This window comes from Macaca thibetana, chromosome 11 (genome assembly GCF_024542745.1).
Source record: "Macaca thibetana thibetana isolate TM-01 chromosome 11, ASM2454274v1, whole genome shotgun sequence".
Classification (NCBI taxonomy): Eukaryota; Metazoa; Chordata; class Mammalia; order Primates; family Cercopithecidae; genus Macaca; species Macaca thibetana.
The window spans coordinates 51,819,532-51,843,625 of NC_065588.1; the positions used below are offsets into that span (position 1 = coordinate 51,819,532).

A 24,094-nucleotide genomic window follows, 5' to 3' on the forward strand; every position below is an offset into this window, starting at 1 on the left:
ACAGAAAGTTAACAAAGATATCCAGGAATTCAACTCAACTCTGCACCAAGCAGACCTCATATACATCTACAGAACTCTCAACCCCAAATCAACAGAATATACATTCTTCTCAGCACCACATCGCACTTATTCCAAAATTGACCACATAGTTGGAAGTAAAGCACTCCTCAGCAAATGTACAAGAACAGAAATTATAACAAACTGTCTCTCAGACCACAGTGCAATTAAATTACAACTCAGGACTAAGACACTCAATCAAAATGGCTCAACTACATGGAAACTGAACAACCTGCTCCTGAATGACTAGTGGGTACATAACAAAATGAAGGCAGAAATAAAGATGTTCTTTGAAACCAATGAGAACAAAGATACAACATACCAGAATCTCTGGGACACATTTAAAGCAGTGTGTAGAGGGAAATTTAGAGCACTAAATGCCCACAAGAGAAAGCAGGAAAGATCTAAAACTGATGCCCTAACATCACAATTAAAAGAACTAGGGCCGGGCGCGGTGGCTCAAGCCTGTAATCCCAGCACTTTGGGAGGCCGAGACGGGCGGATCACAAGGTCAGGAGATCGAGACCATCCTGGCTAACACGGTGAAACCCCGTCTCTACTAAAAAATACAAAAACCTAGCCAGGCGAGGTGGCGGGCGTCTGTAGTCCCAGCTACTCGGGAGGCTGAGGCAGGAGAATGGCGTGAACCCGGGAGGCGGAGCTTGCAGTGAGCTGAGATCCGGCCACTGCACTCCAGTCTGGGCGACAAAGAGAGACTCTGTCTCAACAAAAATAAAAAAATAAAAAAATAAAATAAAATAAAATAAAATAAAAGAACTAGAGAAGCAAGAGCAAACACATTCAAAAGCTAGCAGAAGGCAAGAAATAACTAAGATCAGCAGAACTGAAGGAGATCGAGACACAAAAAACCCTTCAAAAACTCCATGAATCCAGGAGCTGGTTTTTTGAAAAGATCAACAAAATTGATAGACTGCTAGCAAGACTAATAAAGAAGAAAAGACAGAAGAATCAAACAGATGCAATAAAAAATGATAAAGGGGATATCATCACCAACCCCACAGAAATACAAACTACCATCAGAGAATACTATAAACAACTCTACGCAAATAAACTAGAAAACCTAGAAGAAATGGATAATTTCCTGGACACTTACACTCTCCCAAGACTAAACCAGGAAGAAGTTGAATCCCTGAATAGACCAATAAGAGGCTCTGAAATTAAGGCAATAATTAATAGCCTACCAACCAAAACAAGTCCAGGACCAGACGGATTCACAGCCGAATTCTACCAGAGGTAAAAGGAGGAGTTGGTACCATTCCTTCTGAAACTATTCCAATCAATAGAAAAAGAGGGAATCCTCCCTAACTCATTTTACGAGGCCAACATCATCCTAATACCAAAGCCTAGCAGAGGCACAACAAAAAAAGAGAATTTTAGACCAATATCTGTGATGAACATCAATGCAAAAATCCTCAATAAAATACTGGCAAACTGAATCCAGCAGCATATCAAAAAACTAATCCACCATGATCAAGTGGGCTTCATCCCTGGGATGCAAGGCTGGTTCAACATACACAAATCTATCAACATAATCCAGCATATAAACAGAATCAAAGACAAAAACCACATAATTATCTCAATAGATGCAGAAAAGGCCTTTGACAAAATTCAACAGCCCTTCGTGCTAAAAACTCTCAATAAATTCGGTATTGATGGAACGTATCTCAAAATAATAAGAGCGATTTATGACAAACCCACAGCCAATATCATCCTGAATGGGCAAAAACTGGAAGCATTCCCTTTGAAAACTGGCATAAGATAGGGATGCCCTCTCTCACCACTCCTATTCAACATAGTATTGGAAGTTATGGCTAGGGCAATCAGGCAAGAGAAGGAAATAAGGGGTATTCAGTTAGGAAAAGAAGAAGTCAAATTGTCCCTGTTTGCAGATAACATGATTGTACATTTAGAAAACCCTATTATCTCAGCTCAAAATCTCCTTAAGCTGATAAGCAACTTCAGCAAAGTCTCAGGATACAAAATCAGTGTGCAAAAATCACAGGCAATCTAATACACCAGTAACAAACAGAGAGCCAAATCATGAATAAGAGCTTCAAAGAGAATAAAATACCTAGGAATCCAACTTACAAGGGATGTAAAAGACCTTTACAAGGAGAACTACAAACCACTGCTCAGTGAAATAAAAGAGAACACAAACAAATGGAAGAACATACCATGCTCATGGATAGGAAGAATCAATATCGTGAAAATGGCCATACTGCCCAAGGTAATCTATAGATTCAATGCCATCCCCATTAAACTACCAATGACTTTCTTCACAGAATCAGAAAAAACTGCTTTAAAGTTCATATGGAACCAAAAAAGACCCTGCATTGTCAAGACAATCCTAAGTCAAAAGAACAAAGCTGGAGGCATCACGCTACCTGACTTCAAACTATACAAGGCTACAGTAACCAAAACAGCATGGTACTGGTACCAAAACAGAGATATATACCAATGGAACAGAACAGAGCCCTCAGAAATAATAACACACATCTACAGCCATCTGATCTTTGACAAACCTGACAAAAACAAGAAATGGAGAAAGGATTCCCTATTTAATAAATGGTGCTGGGAAAATTGGCTAGCCATAAGTAGAAAGCTGAAACTAGATCCTTTCCTTACTCCTTATATGAAAATTAATTCAAGGTGGATTAGAGACTTAAATGTTAGACCTAAAACCATAGGTAATACCATTCAGGACATAGGCATGGAAAGGGACTTCATGTCTAAAACACCAAAAGCAATGGCAACAAAAGCCAAAATTGACAAATGGGATCTCATTAAACTAAAGAGCTGCTGCACAACAAAAGAAATTGCCATTAGAGTGAACAGCCAACCTACAGAATGGGAGAAAAATTTTGAAATCTACTCATCTGACAAAGGGCTAATATTCAGAACCTATAAAGAACTCAAACAAATTTACAACAAAAAAAACAAACAACCCCATCAAAAAGTGGGCAAAGGATATGAACAGACACTTCTCAAAAGAAGACATTCATACAGCCAACAGACACATGAAAAAATGCTCATCACTCGCCATCAGAGAAATGCAAATCAAAACCACATTGAGATACCATCTCAGACCAGTTAGAATGGTGATCATTAAAAAATCAGGAAACAACAGGTGCTGGAGAGGATGTGGAAAAATAGGAACACTTTTACACTGTTGGTGGGATGGTAAACTAGTTCAACCATTGTGGAAAACAGTGTGGCGATTCCTCAAGGATCTAGAACTAGAAATACCATTCGACCCAGCCATCCCATTACTGGGGATATGCCCAAAGGATTATAAGTCATGCTGCTATAAAGACACATGTATACATATGTTTATTGCAGCACTATTCACAGTAGCAAAGACTGGGAATCAACCCAAATGTCCATCAGTGACAGACTGGATTAAGAAAATGTGACACATACACACCGTGGAATACTATGCAGCCATAAAAAAGGATGAGTTTGTGTCCTTTGTAGGGACATGGATGCAGTTGGAAACCATCATTCTCAGCAAACTATCACAAGAACAGAAAACCAAATACTGCATGATCTCACTCATAGGTAGGAATTCAACAATGAGATCACTTGGACACAAGAAGGTGAGCATCACACACCGGGTCCTATTGCAGGGAAGGGGTAGGGGGGAGGGATAGCATTAGGAGATATACCTAATGTAAATGACGAGTTAATGGGTGCAGCACACCAACATGGCACATGTATACATATGTAACAAACCTGCACGTTGTGCACATGTACCCTACAACTTAAAGTATAATAAAAAATAAATAAATAAATAATGTTGTTTCTTTTCATGGCCAAGTAGTATTTCACGGTGTATATATACCACATTTTCTTTATCCATTTCATTATTGGGCACTTAGGTTGGTTCCACATCTTTGCAATTGTGAATTATGCTTTTATAAGCATACATATGCCAGTGTCTTTTTCATATAACGACTTCTTTTCCTTTGGGTAGATACCCAGTAGTGAGATTGCTGGATCAAATGGTAGGTCTAGTTTTAGCTCTTTAACGAATCTCCATACTGTTTTCAATAGAGGTTGTACTAATTTACATTCCCAGCAGCATCAATAAGCTTTCCCTTTTCCCCACATCCACACCAACATCTATTGCTTTTTGACTTTTTAATAACGGCCATTCTTGCAGGAATATGGTGGTATCTCATTGTAGTTTTAATTCTCATATCCCTAATGATTTGTGGTATTGAACTTTTTTAATATGTTTCTTGGCCATTTGTGTATCTTTAACAGAGAATTTTTTAGGAAGCCAAGTAAGATGTAACATAGAGATGATTAGGGACAGTTTGTAATGACTTGGGTTCTCTGGCCTGAAAATCATATTTACCCACTTCTTTAAATTCACCTTGAAGGTCAAAAACCAGGGCTTAAGCATTTTTTGATACATATCATTAGATAGTATAGCTAAAGCTATAGTGGAGTCACATGCTCTAAAGCTAAAGCAACCACTCATCTGAGAAACAGATATACTTGGAGGGGAAAAAAAAGATTACATACTGGACAATATATGATATCAAAAAATTAAAGCAGAAACATCAAGAATTTTAAATAATTATAATTTCTTCAAAAAGATACAAAAGATACTGGTAAAATTAAGGACAAAACATTATAAAATAATGAGGTTTAAAAACATAAAAAGTGTCCAAATTCACAAAAGGTTGGAAAAGAGAAATAGAGAAAGAAAAAACATAATAAAAGAAATAAAGAATAAAACAAATGAGAATAATACCATGACAGGTAGAATGAAAGCAGAAATAATGAGCTAGAAGATCAGGTCTAATAAAGTCTCCATTAAGACAAAAGAAAACAATAAAAAGATTAAATAGGGAGAAATGATAGATAGATAGATGATAGATAGATAGATAGATAGATAGATAGATAGATAGATAGATAGATAACAAAAGACAAATGCAAATGCCAAAATAAATATAGACAATAGGAACCATGAGTGAAAAGAAAAGGAAAAAAAGAGAAGGAAAAAAACAGAAGGAAATAATATATTTTCTACAATATACAAAGATAGCAACTAGCAGATATCATAAATATCATACAGAATAGATAGAAAAAATATGCACCTCTAAAATCAGACATTTAAATATGATGGTAAAATAGAAGATTAGCAGACATTTAAATGTGATGGTAAAATAAAAGATCACCTCAGAAGGCTCACCACACAAAGAACAAATTACAAATAATTTTAAAAAGAAATACACAAATTAGAACAGAAATAACTACAGAAGCATGATGTAAATAATAGGAAAGATTTAAATAATAATATAAATTGTATCAAACACAAAGTATATTTTTGCCCTTTGTGTATAAATTGATGGGGTACAATCATAATTTTGCTATATGGATATGTTGCATAGAGGTAAAGTCAGGGCTTTTGGTGAATCCATCACCAGAATAATATCCATTGTATCCCTTAATTAATCCACCCTCCTCCTGACCCCCATCCTTATGAGTTTCCATTGTCATTATTCTGCAGTCTACATCCATGTATATACATTATTTAGCTTCCCCTTATAAGTGAGAGCATGCGATGTTTGTCTTTCTGTGTCTGATTTGTTTCACCTAAGATAATGACCTCTAGTTCCATCCACCTTGCTGCAAAGACATAATTTCATTCTGTTTCATGGCTGTGTAGTGTATAAAATTTCTTTATCCCATCATTCATTGATGGACACTTAGGTTGATTCCATATCTTTGCTGTTGTGAATAGTGCTGCAATAAGTATACAAGTACAGGTATCTTTTCATATAATGATTTCCTTTCCTTTAGGTAGCCACTCAGTAATGGGATTGCTGGATTGAATGTTAGTTCTATTTTTAGTTCTTTCAGAAATATCCCAGCTGTTTTCTATCATGCTTGTACTAATTTATATTTCCACTCACAGTGTATGTATCCCCTTTTCTCCACAGCCTCACCAACATCTGTTATTTTTTGTCTTTTTAATAATAGGCATTCTAACTGGTGTGAGGTGACATTTCATTGGGCTTGAATTTTTGTATTTATCTGATTAGTGACAACGAGCATTTTTCATGAGTTTTTTGGCCATTTGTATGTCATCTCTTGAAAAATGTCTATTCATGTCCTTTGCCTACTTTTCAATAGGATTATTTACTCTGGTTGTTGCTGCATTGTTTGAGTTCCTTGTAAATTGTGGACATTACTCCCCTGTCAGATGTATAGTTAGCAAATAATCTCTCCCATTCTGCAAGTTGCCTTTTCACTCTATTAATTTTTTTACTGTGCAGAAGCTTTTTAGGATATGAATGAGAAATTTACCAATGAGATATATTTTTTAAAAATCTGTAACTGAAAGATTTGTTGAAGAAATTACAAACTACATTTGAAAGCTTTAACAACAGATTGGACCAAGGAGGAGAAAACCTTTCAGAATTTTAAGACAGATCTTTAAAAATAATACAGTCAGACAAACAGAAAAAAAAATGAACAAGGCCTTTAAAATGCATAGAACTATTTAAAGCAACTGAATTTATGAATTATCAATATTCTTGAGGGGAAAGAAAACCAAATAGTTTAGAAAACCCATTTAAGGAAATAATATATTTTGTCTGTTCAAAAAGTGACACTCAAAGAAGAAAAATCTATTAGGATGGTGCTAAAGTAATTGCAGTTTTTGCCAGTAAAAGTAATTCATAACCGGAACTAAAATTTTAGAAAACATGCATTGTAGGGTTGCAAAGGAGGACCAAAGTAAGATAAAAGAAAGATAATATAGAATAAAAATTAGGGAGAGCAGAGCAAAATGGCAGATTAGACATCTCCATTCCTCCACAGAAACACCAATTTGAACAATTATTCATGCATAAAAAAAGCCTTCACAAGAGCTAAGGAAACCAGGTAAGAGATTGCAGTACCTATTTAGAGCATAATAACAGGAAAAAAGACTTGAAGAGGATAGGAGGGACAATTTTACATTATCTGCCCATTCCTCCCCCAACACCAGGCAGCACACCACAGAGAGAAATACAGCCTGCTTGGGATAAAAAGAAGAAAATAAGCCTTGGGCCATAACACCAGTTGCCACAGTAAAACTCAGTACCAAGCAAATCTCTACAGTTTCTGGATCAAGGCCAATACCCACAGATTAAGCCCCTAGACCTGCCTTGGTGTCAGATGGAAATCCAGGAATCCAAGGCACCTGAGTCATAGACTAGATCTCCAGTGCTCATAAATGCTAGCTGACTACAATAGTCTCAGGCTCTGGACAGCTCTTCGTGGCAGGAAGGCCTCCACAGCCACTACCTTCAGGAATTCAGCAGTGCTACACCAGCCTCAGTGGCCACAGGATTCCAGCCCAGCACCATAATAACCACAGAGGTCCTGGGCCTAGAGTTCCCCCTAGCACTGCAATGGCTGCAAAAGTCTCTGACATGGAGACCACACTAAATGCCCTGACCAGAATCTCTGCACTGGCTTAATGTTAAAGGGAGTTTCCAGACAAAGCCAGTTTGCAGTCATTGAAATAGATAACTACTTATTCAAATTACAGATATCAACACATGACTAGAAGGTTCAAGAACAATCAGGAAAACATGAAATCCCCAAATGGCCAAAGTAAAATGCCAATGACAAGCCCTAAAAAAATGGAGATATATGAAAGACCTGACAAGGAACTCAAAATAACTATTTTAAGGAAACTCAGTGAACTTGAATAAAATGTTGAATAAAATGCAGAGAAATATTTTCCTCAAAGAAACAAGGAAAACAGGAAATGACCAGAACAAGAAATTTAATGGAGAGATTAAAGTAATTTAAAAATTAAACAGAAATCTGGAGCTAAAGATGTAATAAAATAAAAATAGATTGTATAAACAGTGGAATTGATCAAGCAGGAAAAAAAATCTGTGAACTTCAAGACAGTTTATATGTAAGTATAAAGTAAGAGGAGAAAAAAAGAAAAAAAATAAGAAAATATTACAAGATTTATGGGAACACATCAAAACAGCAAGTGTTTTCAGTTATTAGAGTTAAAGGAAGCAAAAAGAAAGACAAAGAAGTAGAAAATTTGCATAGAGAAATAATAGCAAGAAAACGTTTCCAAACCTGGAGAAAGACATAAATAACCAAGTACAGGACTGTCAAAGGAAAATGTAAACACCACCTATCAAAACTTATGGGTTACAGCAAAAGCAGTTCTAAAACTAAACATTAGAGCAATAAATGCCTACATCAAAAAAAGATAAACAACCTAACATTGTACTTCAAGAAACTGGACAAACACAGACAAACTAAACCCAAAATTAGTAAAGGAAGAAAATAATAAAGATTAGAGGAAAAATAAATAAAATCAAGACTAGAAGAATGAGAAAAATATCAGTGAACAGAGTTAGTTTTTTTAAAAGATTAACAAAATCAACAAATCCTTAGCTAGAATAACTAAGAAAAAAGAGGAGACTCAAATAAATTAAATCAGAAATGAAAAAGGAAACACTCAATACCACAAAAATATAAATCATCATAAGAGACTATTTGCAACAAATATACATCAATAAATTAGATAACTTAGAAGAAATAAATTCCTTGAAACATACAACATACCAAGACTGATTTATAAATAAACAGAAAATCTGAACACATGAATAACGAGTAAAGCAATTGAATGAGTAACAGAAAGCCTCCCATTACAGAAAAACTCAGGACCTGATAGCTTCAGTGCTGATTTCTACCAAACATTTAAAGAATAATTAATACCTGCTCCTTCCAAGATGGTCGAATAGGATCAGTGTGGTCTACAGCTCCCAGTGAGACCGACTCAGAACACAGGTGATTTCTGCATTTCCAACTGAGGCATCTGGTTCATCTCATTGGGACTGGTTGGATAGTGGGCACAGCCCACAGAGGGCAAACCAAAGCAGGGCGGGATGTCACCTCACCTGGGAAGCACAAGGGGTTGGGGTATTTCCCTTTCCTAGCCAAGGGAAGCCACGAGTGACTGTACCTGGAGGAACAGTACACTCCTGCCCAAATACTGCACTTTTCCCATGGTCTTCACAACAAGTGGACCTGAAGATTCCCTCCCGTGCCTGGCTCGGCAGGACCCACACACACAAAACATTGCTTGCTACAAGCACAGCAGTCTGAAATCCACTGGGATGCTGGAGCTTGGCAGAGGGAGGAGCATCCACCATTGCTGAGGCTTGAGTAGGCAGTACTATGCTCACAGTGTAAACAAAGCTGCATGAAAGCTTGAACTGGGTGGAGCCAACTGCAGCTCAGCAAGGCCTCTCTAGATTTCATCTGTGGGGGCAGGACATATCTGAACAAAAGACAGCAGACAGCTTTTGCAGACTTAAATGTCCCAGCCTGACAACTCTGAAGAGCAGTGGTTCCCCCAGCATGGTGTTCAAACTCCAATAATGGACAGATTGCCTCCTCAAGTGGGTCCCTGACCACCATGTAGCCTCACTGGGAGACACCTCCCAGTAGGGGCTGACAGACACCTCATACAGGCAGGTGCCCCTCTGGGATGAAACTTCCAGAGGAAGGATCAGGTGGCAATATTTGCTGTTCTACAGCCTCCACTGGTAATACCCAGGCAAACAGGGTCTGGAGTGGACCTCCAGCAAACTCCAACAGACCTGCAGCTGAGGGACCTGACTGTCAGAAGGAAACATAACAAACAGAAAGGAATAGCATCAACATCCACAAAAAAGACATTCACACCAAAACCCCATCTGTAGGTCACCAATATCAAAGATGAAAGGTAGATAAAACCACAAACATGGGGAGAAACCAGAGGAGAAAAGCTGAAAATTTCAAAAACCAGAATGTCTCTTCTCCTCCAAAGGAACACAACTCCTTGCCAGCAAGGAAACAAAACTAGATGGAGAAGGAATTTGACAAGTTGACAGAAGTAGGCTTCTGAAGGTCGGTAATAACAAACTTTTCTGAGCTAAAGGATCATGTTCTAACCCATTGCAAAGAAGCTAAAAACCTTGAAAAAAGGTTGGACAAATGGCTAACTAGAATAACCAGGGTAGAGAAGAGCTTAAACCACCTGATGGAGCTGAAAACCACAGTACAGGAACTTCGTGAATCATACACAAGCTTCAATAGCAGATTTGATCAAGTGGAAGAAAAGATATCCATGATTGAAGATCAAATTAATGAAATAAAGCTAGAGACAAGACTAGAGAAAAAAAGAGTGAAAAGAAATGAACAAAGTCTTCAAGAAATATGGGACTATGTGAAAAGACCAAATCTACCTTTGATTGGTATACCTGAAAGTGACAGGGAGAATGGAACCAAGTTAGAAAACACTCTTCAGGATATTATCCAGGAGAACTTCCCCAACCCAGCAAGACAGGCCAACATTCAAATTCAGGAAATGCAGAGAACACCACAAAGACACTCCTCAAGAAGAGCAACCCCAAGACACATAATTGTCAGATTCACCAAGGTTGAAATGAAGGAAAAAATGTTAAGGGCAGCCAGAGAGAAACGTATGGTAACCCACAAAGGGGAACCCATCAGACTAACAGCGGATCTCTCAGCAAACCCTACAAGCCAGAAGAACATCCATACTCATGGATAACAAAAATCAATATCGTGAAAATGGCCATACTGCCCAAGGTAATTTATAGACTCAATGCCATCCCCATCATGCTACCACTGACTTTCTTCCCAGGATTGAAAAAAATTGCCTTAAAGTTCATATGGAACCAAAAAAGAGCCTGCATAGCCAAGGCAATCCTAAGCAAAAAGAACAAAACCGAAGGTATCATGCTACCTGACTTCAAACTATACTACAAGGCTACAGTACCCAAAACAGCATGGTACTGGTACTAAAACAGATATATTGACCAATGGAACAGAACAGAGGCCTCAGAAATAACACCACCCAACTACAACCATCTGATCTTTGACAAACCTGACAAAAACAAGAAAAGGGGAAAGGATTCTCTATTTAACAAATGGTGCTGGGAAAACTGGCTAGCCATATGTAGAAAGCTGAAACTGGATCCCTTCCTTACACCATATACAAAAAATTAATTCAAGATGGATTGAAGTCTTAAATGTGGCTGGGCGCAGTGGCTCATGCCTGTAATCCCAGCACTTTGGGAGGCCAAGGAGGGCGGATCATGAGGTCAAGAGATTGAGACCATCCTAGCTAACACAGTGAAATCCCATCTCTACTAAAAATACAAAAAATTAGCCAGGCATGGTGGCAGGCACCTGTAGTCCCAGCTACTCAGGAGGCTGAGGCAGGAGAATGGCATGACCCCGGGAGGCAGAGCTTGCAGTGAGCCGAGATCGCACCACTGCACTCCAGCATGGACAACAGAGTGAGACTCTGTCTCAAAAAAAAAAAAAAAAAAAGACTTAAATGTTAAACCTAAAACCATAAAAACTCTAGAAGAAAACCTAGGTAATACTATTCTGGACATAGGCATGGGCAAAGACTTCATGACTAAAACACTAAAAGCGATGGGAACAAAAGCCGAAATAGACAAACGAGATCTAATTAAACTAAAGAGTTTCTACATTGCAAAAGAAACTACCATCAGAGTGAACAGGTAGCCTACAGAATGGAAGAAAATTTTTGCAATCTACCCATCTGACAAAGGGCTAATATCCAGAACCTACAAGGAACTTAAACAAATTTACAAGAAAAAAACAAACAACCCCATCAAAAGAGTGGGCAAAGGATATGAACAGACACTTCTCAAAAGAAGACATTTATGCAGCCAACAGACACATGAAAAAATGCTCATCATCACTGGTCATCAGAGAAATACAAATCAAAACCACAATGAGATACCATCTCACACCAGCTAGAATGGCAATCATTAAAATGTCAGGAAACAACAGATGCTGGAGACGATGTGCAGAAATAGGAATACTTTTACACTGTTGGTGGGAGTGCAAATTAGTTAAGCCATTGTGGAAGACAGTGTGGTGATTCCTCAAGCATCTAGAACTAGAAATACCATTTGACCAAGCAATCCCATTACTGGGTATATATACAAAGGATTATAAATCATGCTGCTATAGAGACCCATGCACATGTATGTTTATTGTGGCACTATTCACAATAGCAAAGACTTGGACCCAACCCAAATGTCCATCAATGATAGACTGGATTAAGAAAATGTGGCACATATACACCATGGAATACTATGCAGCCATAAAAAAAGGATGAGTTCATATCCTTTGCAGGGACATGGATGAAGGTGGAAACCATTATTCTCAGCAAACTATTACAAGGACAGTAAACCAAACACCGCATATTCTCACTCATAGGTGGGAATTGAACAATGTGAACACTTGGACACAGGGCAGGGAACATCACACACTGGGGCCTGTCAGGGAGTTGGGGGCTGGAGGAGGGTTAGCATTAGGAGAAATACCTAATATAAATGATGAGTTGATGGGTGCGGCAAACCAATATGGCACATGTATACCTATGTAACAAACCTGCACATTGTGCACATGTACCCTAGAACTTAAAGTATAATAAAAAAAAATTTTTTTTAAATGTGGCACATATACACCATGGAATACTATGCAGCCATAAAAAAGGATGAGTTCATGTCCTTTGCAGGGACACAGATGAAGCTGGAAACCATCATTCTCAGCAAAATATCACAAGGACACAAAACCAAACACCACAAGTTCTCATAAGTGGGAGTTTAAAAATGAGAACACATGCACACAGGGAGGGGAACATCATACACTGGGGCCTGTTGAGGGGTGGGGTGTGGGGGAGGGATAGCATTAGGAGAAATACCTAATGTAAATGATGAGTTGATGGGTGCAGGAAACCAACACACCACATTTATACCTATGTAACAAATCTGCATGTTGTGCACATGTACCCTAGAACTTAAAGTATAATAATAAAAATAAATAAATAAGTATAATTAATACCATTCTTTCTCAAGCCCTTCCAAAAAAAATTTTAAAAGGAAATTCTTCCAAACTTATTTTAGGATGTCACCATTACCTTGATACCAAAACACAATAAGAACATAAAAAAAGAAAATTACATGAAAGTATCCTTGATGAACATAGATGAAAAAAATCCTCAACAAAATACTAGCAAAACAAATCCAACCAGCATATTAAAAAGGTCTTTCATGATTACCAAGTGTGATTCACCCCAGGGATGCAATCATGGTTCAACATGTGCAAACCAATAAATCTGATACACTACATTAAGAGAATGAAGTATAAAAACCACATGATCACCTCAATAGATGCAGAAAAAGCATTTGATAAAATTCAACATCACTTCATGATGAAAGCCCTAAACAAATTCAGTATAGAAGGAACATACCTCGACACAATAAAGGTCATATATGACAGACCCACAGCTATTATAAGTAGAAAAATGTTGAGAGCTTTTCATTTTTCCCCATTGAGCATAACATTAGCTGTGGGCTTGTCGTATATAGCCTTTACTTTGTTGAGGTGCTTTTCTCCTATACCTAATTTGTTAAGAGGTTTTTATCATGAAAGAATATTGAAAAAAACTCTTAAAATGTATATAAAACTACAAAAGACTGCAAACAGCCAAACCAATCTTGAACGAAAAGAGCAAAGAAGGAAGTATAACACCACCCCACCCACCTTCAAAATATACTACAAAGCTATGATAACCAAAAACAGCATGATACAGGCATAAAAACATATATGTAAACCCATGGAACAGAATATAAAGCCCAGAAATAAACCTATGCATTTACAGCCAACTTATTGTCAACAAAGGTGCCAAGAACACACAATGAAGAAAGGACAGTCTTTTTAATAAATAGTGTTGGAAAAACTGGATACTGGCATACAGAAGAATGAAAATACACCCTTATCTAATAGCATATACAAAATCAATTCATAATAAAGACGTAAATGTAAGACCAAGACTATGAAACTACTAGAAGAAAACAAAGAGGGAAAGCTCCATAACACTGGTCTGGGCAGTGATTTTTTGGATATGACAACGAAAGCATAGAAAACAAAAGCAAAAATACACAAATGGGATTACATCAAACTAAAAACCTTCTGCACAGCTAAGGAAACAACAGAGTGAAGAGACAACCTACAGAATAGGATAAAATATTTGCAAACTAAACATATGATAAGAGGTTAACATGCAAAATACATAAGTAACTCAAACAACTGAATAGCAAGAAAACAAATAATCTGATTTTTAAATAGGCAAAAGTCTTCAACAGACATTTCTTTTAAAAAAAAATACAAACAGCCAATAAACATATGAAAAAATGTTCAACATCACTAATCATCAAGCAAATACAAATTAAAATCACATTATCACCTCACTTCTGCTAGAATGGCTATTATCAAAAAGATAGATAAAGGTAAGGTGCAGGGGCTCACACCTGTAATCCCAGCACTTTGGGAGACCAAAGCAGGCAGATAACGAGGTCAGGAGTTCGAGACCAGCCTGGCCAACATAGTGAAACCCTGTCTCTACTAAAAACACAAAAAATTAGCTGGGCATGGTAATGGGTGCCTGTAATCCCAGCTACTCAGGAGGTTGAGGCAGGAGAATCACTTGAACCCGGGAGGCAGAGGTTGCAGGGAGCCAAGATTGTACCATTGCACTCCATCTTGGGCAACAGTGCAAGACTACATCTCAAACAAACAAACAAAAAGGATAGATAAATAAAAATTGTTGGCAAGGATGTGGATAAAAGGAATCCTTTGGACTGGGCACAGTGGCTCATGCCTGTAGTCCCAGGACTGGGAGACTGAGGTGGGAGAGTCACCTGAGGTCAGGAGTTTGAGACCAGCCTAGCCAACATGCTGAAATCCCATCTCTACTAAAAATACAAAGATTAGCTGGACGTGGTAGACATGCACCTGTAATCCCAGCTACTCAGGAGTCTGAGGGAGGAGAATTGCTTGAACCCAGGAAGTGGAAATTGCAGTGAGCTGAGATCACACCACTGCACTCCAGCATGGGTGACAGAGTGAGACTATCAAAAAAAAAAAAAAGGAATCCTTTGCACATTGTTGGTAGGAATGTAAATTAGTACAGCTATTATGGAAAACAGTATGAAGGCACCTCAAAAAACTGAAAATGCAACTACCATATAATCCAGAAAACCCGCTACTAGGTATATACTCAAAGGAAAGGAAATTAATATGTTAAAGAGATATCTCCAGTCCCTTGTGTATTGCAGTACTATTTACAATAGCCAAGAGATGGAATCAACCTAAGCATTCATCAACAGATTAATGGATGGAATGCAGTGGCCCAGTCTTGACTCAGTGTAACATCTGCCTCCTGGGTTGAAGTAATTCTCCTGTCTCAGCCACCCAAGTAGCTGGGTAACTTTTTTCTCTCTCTGTGTGTGTGTGTGTGTGTGTGTGTGTGTGTGTGTGTGTGTATGTGTATTTTCAGTAGAGATGGAGTTTTGCTATGTTGGCCAGGCTGGTCTTGAACTCCTCGCCTCAAATTATCTACCCATCTTGGCCTCCCAAAGTGCTGGGATTACAGATGTCCAGCTGACATGTGGCCTGGCTGCTTCTAATAATCTGTGCTCATATATGTGAGCAAATAAATGATACGAAATTGGAACTTATATCTAAAGAGGAAGCAGAGAGTAAAGATTTGAAAAAATTGCAGCCTGGTTATGTGGTAGAAAAAGAAAGCCCATTCTCAGGGGAGGAATTCAAGTGGGGCTACAAAAATTTGCAAATCTAAAAGGAATGCAAGTGCTTATAGTCAAGACAACAGGGACAAGGCCTCATAGGTATTTCAGAGACCTTTGAGGCACGCACTGCCCTGCACATCCTTGGGACACTGCTACCTGCATCCCAACCACTGCAGCTCCAGCCATGGCTCAAAGGGGCCCAGGTACTCAAGCTGTTGCTTCAGAGGGTGCAAGACATAAGCCTTGGTGGCTTCCACATGGTGTTAAGCCCACAGGTCACAGAACACAAAAGTTAAGGCTTGGAAAGCTCCATCTAGATTTCAGAGGATATATGGAAAAGCCTGGATGTCCCAGCAGAAGCCTGCTGCAAGGGTATAGCCCTCATGGAGAACCTCTACTAAGGCAGTGGAGGGAAAACATGGGATTGTAGCCCCCACACAGAGTTCCCAGTGGGGCACTGCATCTGTGAGAAGGCTGCCACCATCCTCCAGATCCCGGAATGGTAGAGCCACCAACAACTTGCACCATGCACCTGAAAAACCCACAAGCACCCAACACCAGCCCATGAAAGCAGACACAGAGGTTGACCCCTACAAAGCCACAGGGGTGGAACTGTCCAAGGCCTTGGCAGCACACCCCTTGCATCAGTGTTTCCTGGATGTGTGACATGGAGTCAAAGGAAATTATTTTGGAGCTTTAAAATTTAATGACTGCCTTTCTGGGTTTCAGACTTTCATTGGAGCATGTAGCCCCTTTCTTTTGGCTGATTTCTCCCTTTTAGAATAGAAGTATTTACTCAATGCCCATATATCAGTTCATCTTGGAAGTGACTAACTTATTTTTTATTTTATAGGCTTATAAGTGGAAGAGACTAGCCTTGTCTCAGATGAGGTTTTGGCCTGTGGACTTTAGAGTTAATGCTGAAATGAGTTAAAACTTTGGGGGACTGTTGGGAAAGCATGATTACATTTCAAAATGTGAGAATACATGAGATTTGGGCAGGGCCAGAGGAAGAATGATATGGTTTGGATATGTGCACCCACTTGAATCTCATGTTGAAATGTAATCCCCAATGCTGGAGCAGGGCCCTTGTGGGAGATGATTGGATTATGCAGGTGGTTTGTCATGGTTTTACAACATTCCCCCTCAGTGCTGTCATCACAATAATGAGTTCTTGCAAATGTGATTATTTTAAAGTGTGTATCACCTCCCACTCCTCTCTCTCTTGCTCCTGTTCTGGTTATGTAAGACATGCCTGCTTCTTCTTCACCTTCCATCATGATTGTAAGTTCCCTGAGATCTCTCCAGAAGCAGAAGCCAGTGTGCTTCTGGTAGAGCCTATAGACCTGTAAACCAAGTAATCCTCTTTTCTTTATAAATTACCCAGTCTCAGGTATTTCTTTGTAGCAGTGTGAGAACACACTAATGCCGGAATATAAATTATTCTGCCATAAAGACACATGAATGTGTATGTTTGTATTAGTCCATTTTCATGGTGCTCACTGGGCAATTTACAAAAGAAACAGGTTTAATGGACTCACAGTTAATTAAATTTGTGATTTAATTTAATAAATTTAATAAATTTGTGAGGGGAGGCCTCACAATCATGGCAGAAGGTGAAAGTATGTCTCAAATAGCCACAGAAAAGAGAAGAGAATGAGAGCCAAGTGAAAGGGGTTTCCCCTTATAAAATCATTGGATCTTATGAGACTCATTCACTACAAGAATAGTATGGGAGAAACTGCTCCCATGATTCAATTATCTCCCACTGGGTTTCTCCCACAAAATGAGAGAATTATGAGAGCAACAATTCAAGATGAGATTTTGGTGGGGACACACCCAAACCACATCATTCTGTCCCTGGCCCCTCCCAAATCTCATGTCCTCACATTTCAAAACCAATCATGCCTTCCCAACAGTCCCCTAAAGTCTCATTTCAGCATTAACTCAAAAGTTCAACAATCCAAAGTCTCATCCAAGATAAGGCAAGTCCCTTCTGCCTATAAGCTGGTAAAATCAAAAGTAAGTTAGTTGCTTCCTAGATACAATGAGGATACAGGCACTGGTGAAAAACACTCATTCCAAATGGGAAAAATTGGCCAAAACAATGGAGCTACAGGCCCCATGTAAGTTTGAAATCCAGAGGGGCAGTCAAATCTTAAATCTCCAAAATGATCTCCTTTGACTCCATGTCTCACAGCAAGGTCATGCTGATGCAAAAGGTGGGTTCCCATGGTCTTGGGAAGCTCTGCCCCTGTGGCTTTGCAGGGTACAGCCTCCTTCCCAGCTGCTTTCGCAGTCTGGCATTGAATGTCTGTGATTTTTCCAGGTGAACAGTGCAAGCTGTTGGTGGATCTGCCATTCTGGGGTCTGGAGGACTGTGGCCCTCTTTTCATACCTATCAGATCTCATGAGACTTATTTACTACCATGAGAACAGTATGGGGTAAACCACCCCCTGATTCAATTATCTCCCATTGGGTTCCTCCCACAAAATGAGGGAACTATGGGAGCTACAATTCAAGATGAGATTTGGTAGAGACATAGCAAAACCATATCTATGTTCATTGCAGAACTAGTCACAATAGCAAAGACATAGAATCAACCTAAAAGTCCATCAACAGGAGACTGGATAAAGAAAATGTGGTACCTATTCACCATTGAATACTATGCAGCCATAAAAAAAGAGCAAGATCATGTCCTCTGCAGGAACATGAATGGAGCTGGAAGCCATTATACTTAACAAATTAATGTAGGAACAGAAAACCAAATACTGCATGTTCTCACTTATAAGTGTGAGCTAAATGAGAACAAATGGACACAAAGAGGAAAACAACAGACACTGTGGCCTATTTGAGGGAGGAGAGTAAGAGGAAGAAGATCAGAAAAAAATAACTATTGGGTACTATGCTTAGTAGCTGGGTGACAAAATAATATGTACACCAAACCTTCATGACACAAGTCTACCTATACAACAAACTTGCACATGTACCCCTGAACCTAATATAAAAGTTAAAAAAAGAAAGTGTGGCTTTTTAGGACCTCCAAATGGTTCCACCCAACCTGTTTGTCCATAGCCAAGTCCAGCTATGACCACCCACCTGAGAAAGAAAAATATAATGACTCCATACTCTTCTCTGTGGCTAATGCTCTCTAGATGCCTCCCCCACCACCACCAATACATCTCCTAACTAGTCTCCCTGGACCCTCTTCTCTCAACTGTCTATTTAAAGTTTGTTCCCAAAGTTATTCACAAAGGACATTCATTAGCCTGTTCCAGATGAAGATCCCCCAGGGAACTTGTGTTTCTTTACTCAATTGATCCCCAGTGCATGCTCTCAATAGAGCATGTATAACCTGTGTCACTCTGGGTAAAGTTTAATCTGGGGTAGGACAAGGAGTTCATATTATGCCTTCTGAGATTATCAGCTTATTTCTCCTACAACAGAAAAATTCAAGAGTACTCTGCTTCTCAAAGTCTTTGTTTTAGTGTCCTAGTTATTGGCTATGCTTTAAAAAGAGGATGTCCAAAAACTCTGATTCAGCTCCTGTTTAATTAGTTGAAGAACAAAGATAAGCAAATCCCCACTGAGATGATAAAAAACAGAAGCAGCAGACTACTTCTTACCAAGAGAAGTTTGGAAATTTGTGTACTTCTATGAAATGTAGTATAGAACTTGCTGGCAGAAAAGGTAAAAAAAAAATATATGCAATAAATCTTATACTATTTTGTAATTATGTTGCCTTCTAATTTTAATTTACCACCAAGAACATTTAGGATTAAAATCTCGCAACAGTCATTTGGACAGTCAAGTCAGGAAGTATGTTAACTGTTCATAGCTTCATTTATTTTACTTCTCAGGAGTTGTAAAGCCTGAAACTGATGCAGATGTGAATATTCAACCACTCCCTGAAGACTCCAGGTTAGTAACCAGGAGGGAAGGGCATCTGCAGCTGATGCTCTCTGGCTACCATCCTCAGCACCACCAACCCATCTCCAAGCTAACCTCTCTGGACCCTCTTCTCTCAGTTGCATATTTAAAGTTTGTTCCCTAAGTTATTTACAATAACTTTTCTTGATCCCTGATTTCAACTGTTGACTGCAACCCAATAAGAGGTTATAAAATCAATTTAGTGGGCTGCAACCAGTATTTTAAAAATTAAATAGAAAATATCAGATTTGGCCGGGCGCGGTGGCTCAAGCCTGTAATCCCAGCACTTTGGGAGGCCGAGATGGGCGGATCACGAGGTCAGGAGATCGAGACCATCCTGGCTAACACGGTGAAACCCCGTCTCTACTAAGAAATACAAAAAATAGCCGGGCGAGGTGGCAGCGCCTGTAGTCCCAGCTACTCGGGAGGCTGAGGCCGGAGAATGGCGTGAACCCAGGAGGTGGAGCTTGCAGTGAGCTGAGATCCGGCCACTGCACTCCAGCCTGGGCTACAGAGCAAGACTCCGTCTCAAAAAAAAAAAAAAAAAAAAAGACAATATCAGATTTTATCACATGGGCCAGGTACAGTGCCTCACATCTGTAATCTCAGCACTTTGGGAGGCCAAAGTGAGAGGATCATTTGAGCCCAGGAGTTCAAAACCAGCCTGGGCAACATAGCGAGACCCCATCTTCACAAAACATTAAAAAATAATAATAATTAGCTGGGGATGGTAGTGCATGCCTGTGGTCCCAGCTACTCAGGAAGCTGGGGTAGGAGGATCACTTGAGCCCAGGAGATCAAGGCTGAAGTGAGTCATAATCATGCTACTTGCTCCAGCCTGGGTGACAGAGTAAGACTGTCTCAAAAAAAAAAAAAAAAGAAATGCTGTATAAAACTTTTAAGTGATATCTATATGTGTTTATTAAAATATACATAATTTAGAATGAATTTTAATCAAAAATGCTTTAAAGCTGCTGCCTTATAAACATTTATAAAAACATAACTAGAAAGAAATCTTGAATAAATCAATAAGCGCACTCCCAGATAATGTGACTCTTTACCTGTATGAGCTCACAAATAAGTAGAAACTTATTTGAAATGCCCATGAAGTACTCAAATATGGAATCTCCCAGAAAATCCTGTATCATAGTTTTATCCATTTTCCCCATAAAATTCACATGCCCACATACACAAAATGTTTTACACATAATTTAATGGATTTACATACATAGTAAATCTAATCTAGGGATTAGTAGATCCCTGGTTTAAAAATTCTTGCTTTAAATATTCTTAAGATCCTAAAATTTCCTTGGAATGTAATAGAATCTCCCTACCCTTACAGGAAAGCAAAATTCTAGATCTAAAGATTCTGAATGTGTTTGAGGAAGTATTCTAATCTAATATTTACTGACCCCTAGAAAGTATGTAGAATGTTTCAAAGAACAGAATAGCATAACCCTAATACACAGATATTTGATTCTAACAGACAGACATAGGCTAAGAATTTGGAGGGTCCACTGGAAAGAAGTGGGAAGATGATACTTTTTTTGCATCAAGGGAACTAAGGAAACTGAACTCGAAGAAAAATGAGAAACTGCTATATTTACATGAAAAAAAGGTAGGGAAGAGTAAGAAAAACAACAATTCTGAGAAGAGTTAGGCACACAAAGGAAGTGGGGCAATGAATGGGGTCAATAAGAAATAAAGTTAATGTGGGGGGAAAGAAATAAATATTCTGGAAGGAGGTAGCAGCTGGAGGCATTATTTTATTAACTTATTTCACAATTCTTTGAACATCATCTATGAGGCAGACACTTGCCTCATGTGAGCACTAGGGAGAGTACAATGTGGGAAAATCAATGACAAGAACTTTCCTCCACAGGGCAAATGGGACTGGGAAGGATCCAATATCATTCAAATGGGCCACTGGTCTGGACCATGTCATCAGAGGAGTTCATGGTCCATTTCATTTTGTTCTTGTCAAACTTCGTCTGTTCATTTCAGAGCACCTCTTCCTTTCTCACCTTTGGTTACTAGTCTCTTTTTCACTTTGAGACTCAAAATTTTTTCAACAATGAAAAATAAAACCGTGTTAACTGAGTTCATCCTTCTGGGTCTAACAGATATCCCTGAACTCCAGGTGGCAGTTTTCACCTTTCTTTTCCTTACGTATTTACTCAGCATCCTTGGAAATCTGATTATCCTCATCCTCACCTTACTGGACTCCCACCTTCAGACTCCCATGTATTTCTTTCTCCGGAACTTCTCCTTCTTGGAAATTTCCTTCACAAACATCTTCATTCCCAGGGTCCTGATTAGCATCACAACAGGGGACAAGAGTATCAGCTTTGCTGGCTGCTTCACTCAGTATTTCTTTGCCATATTCCTTGGGGCCACAGAGTTTTACCTTCTGGCTGCCATGTCCTATGACCGCTATGTGGCCATCTGCAAACCTCTGCATTACACCACCATCATGAGCAGCAGAGTCTGCACCCAGCTGATTTTCTGCTCTTGGCTGGGTGGGCTAATGGCTATTATACCACCAATCACCCTGATGAGTCAGCAGGACTTTTGTGCATCCAACAGGCTGAATCATTATTTCTGTGACTATGAGCCTCTTCTGGAACTCTCATGTTCAGACACAAGCCTCATAGAGAAGGTTGTCGTTCTTGTGGCATCTGTGACCCTGGTGGTCACTCTGGTGCTAGTGATTCTCTCCTATACATTCATTATCAAGACTATTCTGAAGCTCCCCTCTGCTCAGCAAAGGACAAAAGCCTTTTCCACTTGTTCTTCCCACATGATTGTCATCTCCCTCTCTTATGGAAGCTGCATGTTTATGTACATTAATCCCTCTGCAAAAGAAGGGGATGCATTCAACAAGGGAGTAGCCCTACTCATTACTTCAGTTGCTCCTTTGTTGAACCCCTTTATTTACACCCTAAGGAACCAACAGGTAAAACAAGCCTTCAAGGATATTGTCAAAAAGCTTGTGAATCTTTAACGAATTTAAGAATTATCTGTGGGACTAGGTATGAAAAAAAGAGAAAAGAAAAAAAGAATTTAAGAATTTAAGATTTCATTGATGAGTCGCTACTATGTACTAAGCTCTCTGATGGTTATTAAGTACTCAATAAAGAGTTAAACTTCAGTTCAGTGGGAAGGACTTGGAAATAAATTACAACCTGTTAAGTGTTAATAGTGAAATGAATATGGTTTTATTCTATTTAGTTACTTAATTGAATAACTCAACCTAAGTTAGAGAGAAAATAAATGTTTTCGGAGGGGGTAAAGAAAGAAATTTTGGTAGAAGAAATATTGTGAAATAGGAGCACAAAATTTCAATCCAAGGAGACTGAGTAAATGTTACCACTATTAGTTTCAGTCAAAACAAAACAAAAAGCTATGGAGATGATAAATTTAGTTTTGAATTAAGTTAAATTCTCTTTTAAAATAAGTTAAATGCCCATCTGAATTTGGAACCAGATCTATGAATTTCACAATCCTTAACATGTACATGGTAGTTAATGATGTGGGAATAAATGAGGTCATATATAAAAGCATGTATAGAAAAGATTTAAATATTAAATGCTAAGGATTGTCCCAAAATTTAAAGAGCAGAAGCAGCAGAGGGGTTAATAAGAAAGGCAATTGACCTATCGAATTTATGGGAAGAGATGTCTCAAGAAACATCTCAAGATGTCAATGTGAAATGCTGCAGAGAGCGATTAATAGGAAGAATGAAAGTGTGAGAACTGACAATTGGATTTCACATTTTCAGCAAATGTGAAAGTTGGGTAGGAAGTTGGGTTGGGTAGGAAGAAATCAGATTGTTGTGGGTTACTAGTGAATGGGAGCTGACAAGTTAGAGGATGATAAAATGGAATTTTGAGAACAGAGAAATGAAAAGAAGAATGAGCCCCAAGTTATATTTCTCCATGGTGTTCTGTGCTTTTTCACTGGTCATATCATAATAATGCTTATAGATGTAAATCCGCATTCACCTCTAGTCTGTAAGGCACAGGAGTGCAGGGATAATAACTTCTTAATCACAATTTCATCTGCAACGCCAAGCAATGGTAAGTGCTCAATACATAGTTCTTAAATGGATGAATGATGGATGGATGGATGGATGGATGGACGGAAGGATGGATGGGTGGGTGGACAAATGAATGAGGGGTCCCAGAACAGATTTTTTTAATGAAGGTTTGTGATCATTTGAGGGCTTATATACTTTGAGAAAGGAACTATCAAGACATGCTACATATGGACTTAGACCTGCCTGGAAATTCCACTCTGTTTTACATATGGGGAACTGAAGCTTCAATAAGTGAAATTACTTCTGCAAGGTCACACAGCTAAGTGCCTGCACTACAATCAGAAGCCAAATCTGTCTGGTGCC

At 38.8% G+C, this 24,094-nt stretch overlaps 3 protein-coding genes across 41 annotated transcripts in view; all 3 read left to right on the plus strand.

Annotated features, from left to right (window-relative positions):
- BLOC1S1 (biogenesis of lysosomal organelles complex 1 subunit 1) overlaps positions 1-24,094 on the plus strand; it is a 1,086,347-nt gene that overhangs the window by 900,876 nt on the left and 161,377 nt on the right. Inside the window, exon 1 of one of the 38 annotated variants that reach the window (XM_050749022.1) lies at positions 3,717-3,720. The exons of 36 other annotated variants lie outside the window; for them this stretch is intronic. The gene's annotated coding sequence lies outside the window, so the exon portion shown is untranslated. Of the gene's footprint in view, positions 1-3,716; positions 3,721-12,457; positions 12,462-24,094 lie in introns of those variants that run through there. One more of the 38 variants, XM_050749002.1, reaches the window with a different exon arrangement.
- Positions 1-24,094, plus strand: part of TMT1B (thiol methyltransferase 1B) — a 686,675-nt gene that overhangs the window by 534,141 nt on the left and 128,440 nt on the right. The window lies entirely within an intron of this gene.
- Positions 21,767-22,696, plus strand: LOC126931150 (olfactory receptor 2AP1). Its single transcript, XM_050748969.1, has one exon. The coding sequence runs from the start codon at positions 21,767-21,769 to the stop codon at positions 22,694-22,696; it is 930 nt and encodes a 309-aa protein (XP_050604926.1).

Excerpts from the sequence above, each read along its gene's own strand:
- LOC126931150 (XM_050748969.1), top strand. The coding sequence starts at position 21,767 with ATGAAAAATAAAACCGTGTTAACTGAGTTCATCCTTCTGGGTCTAACA.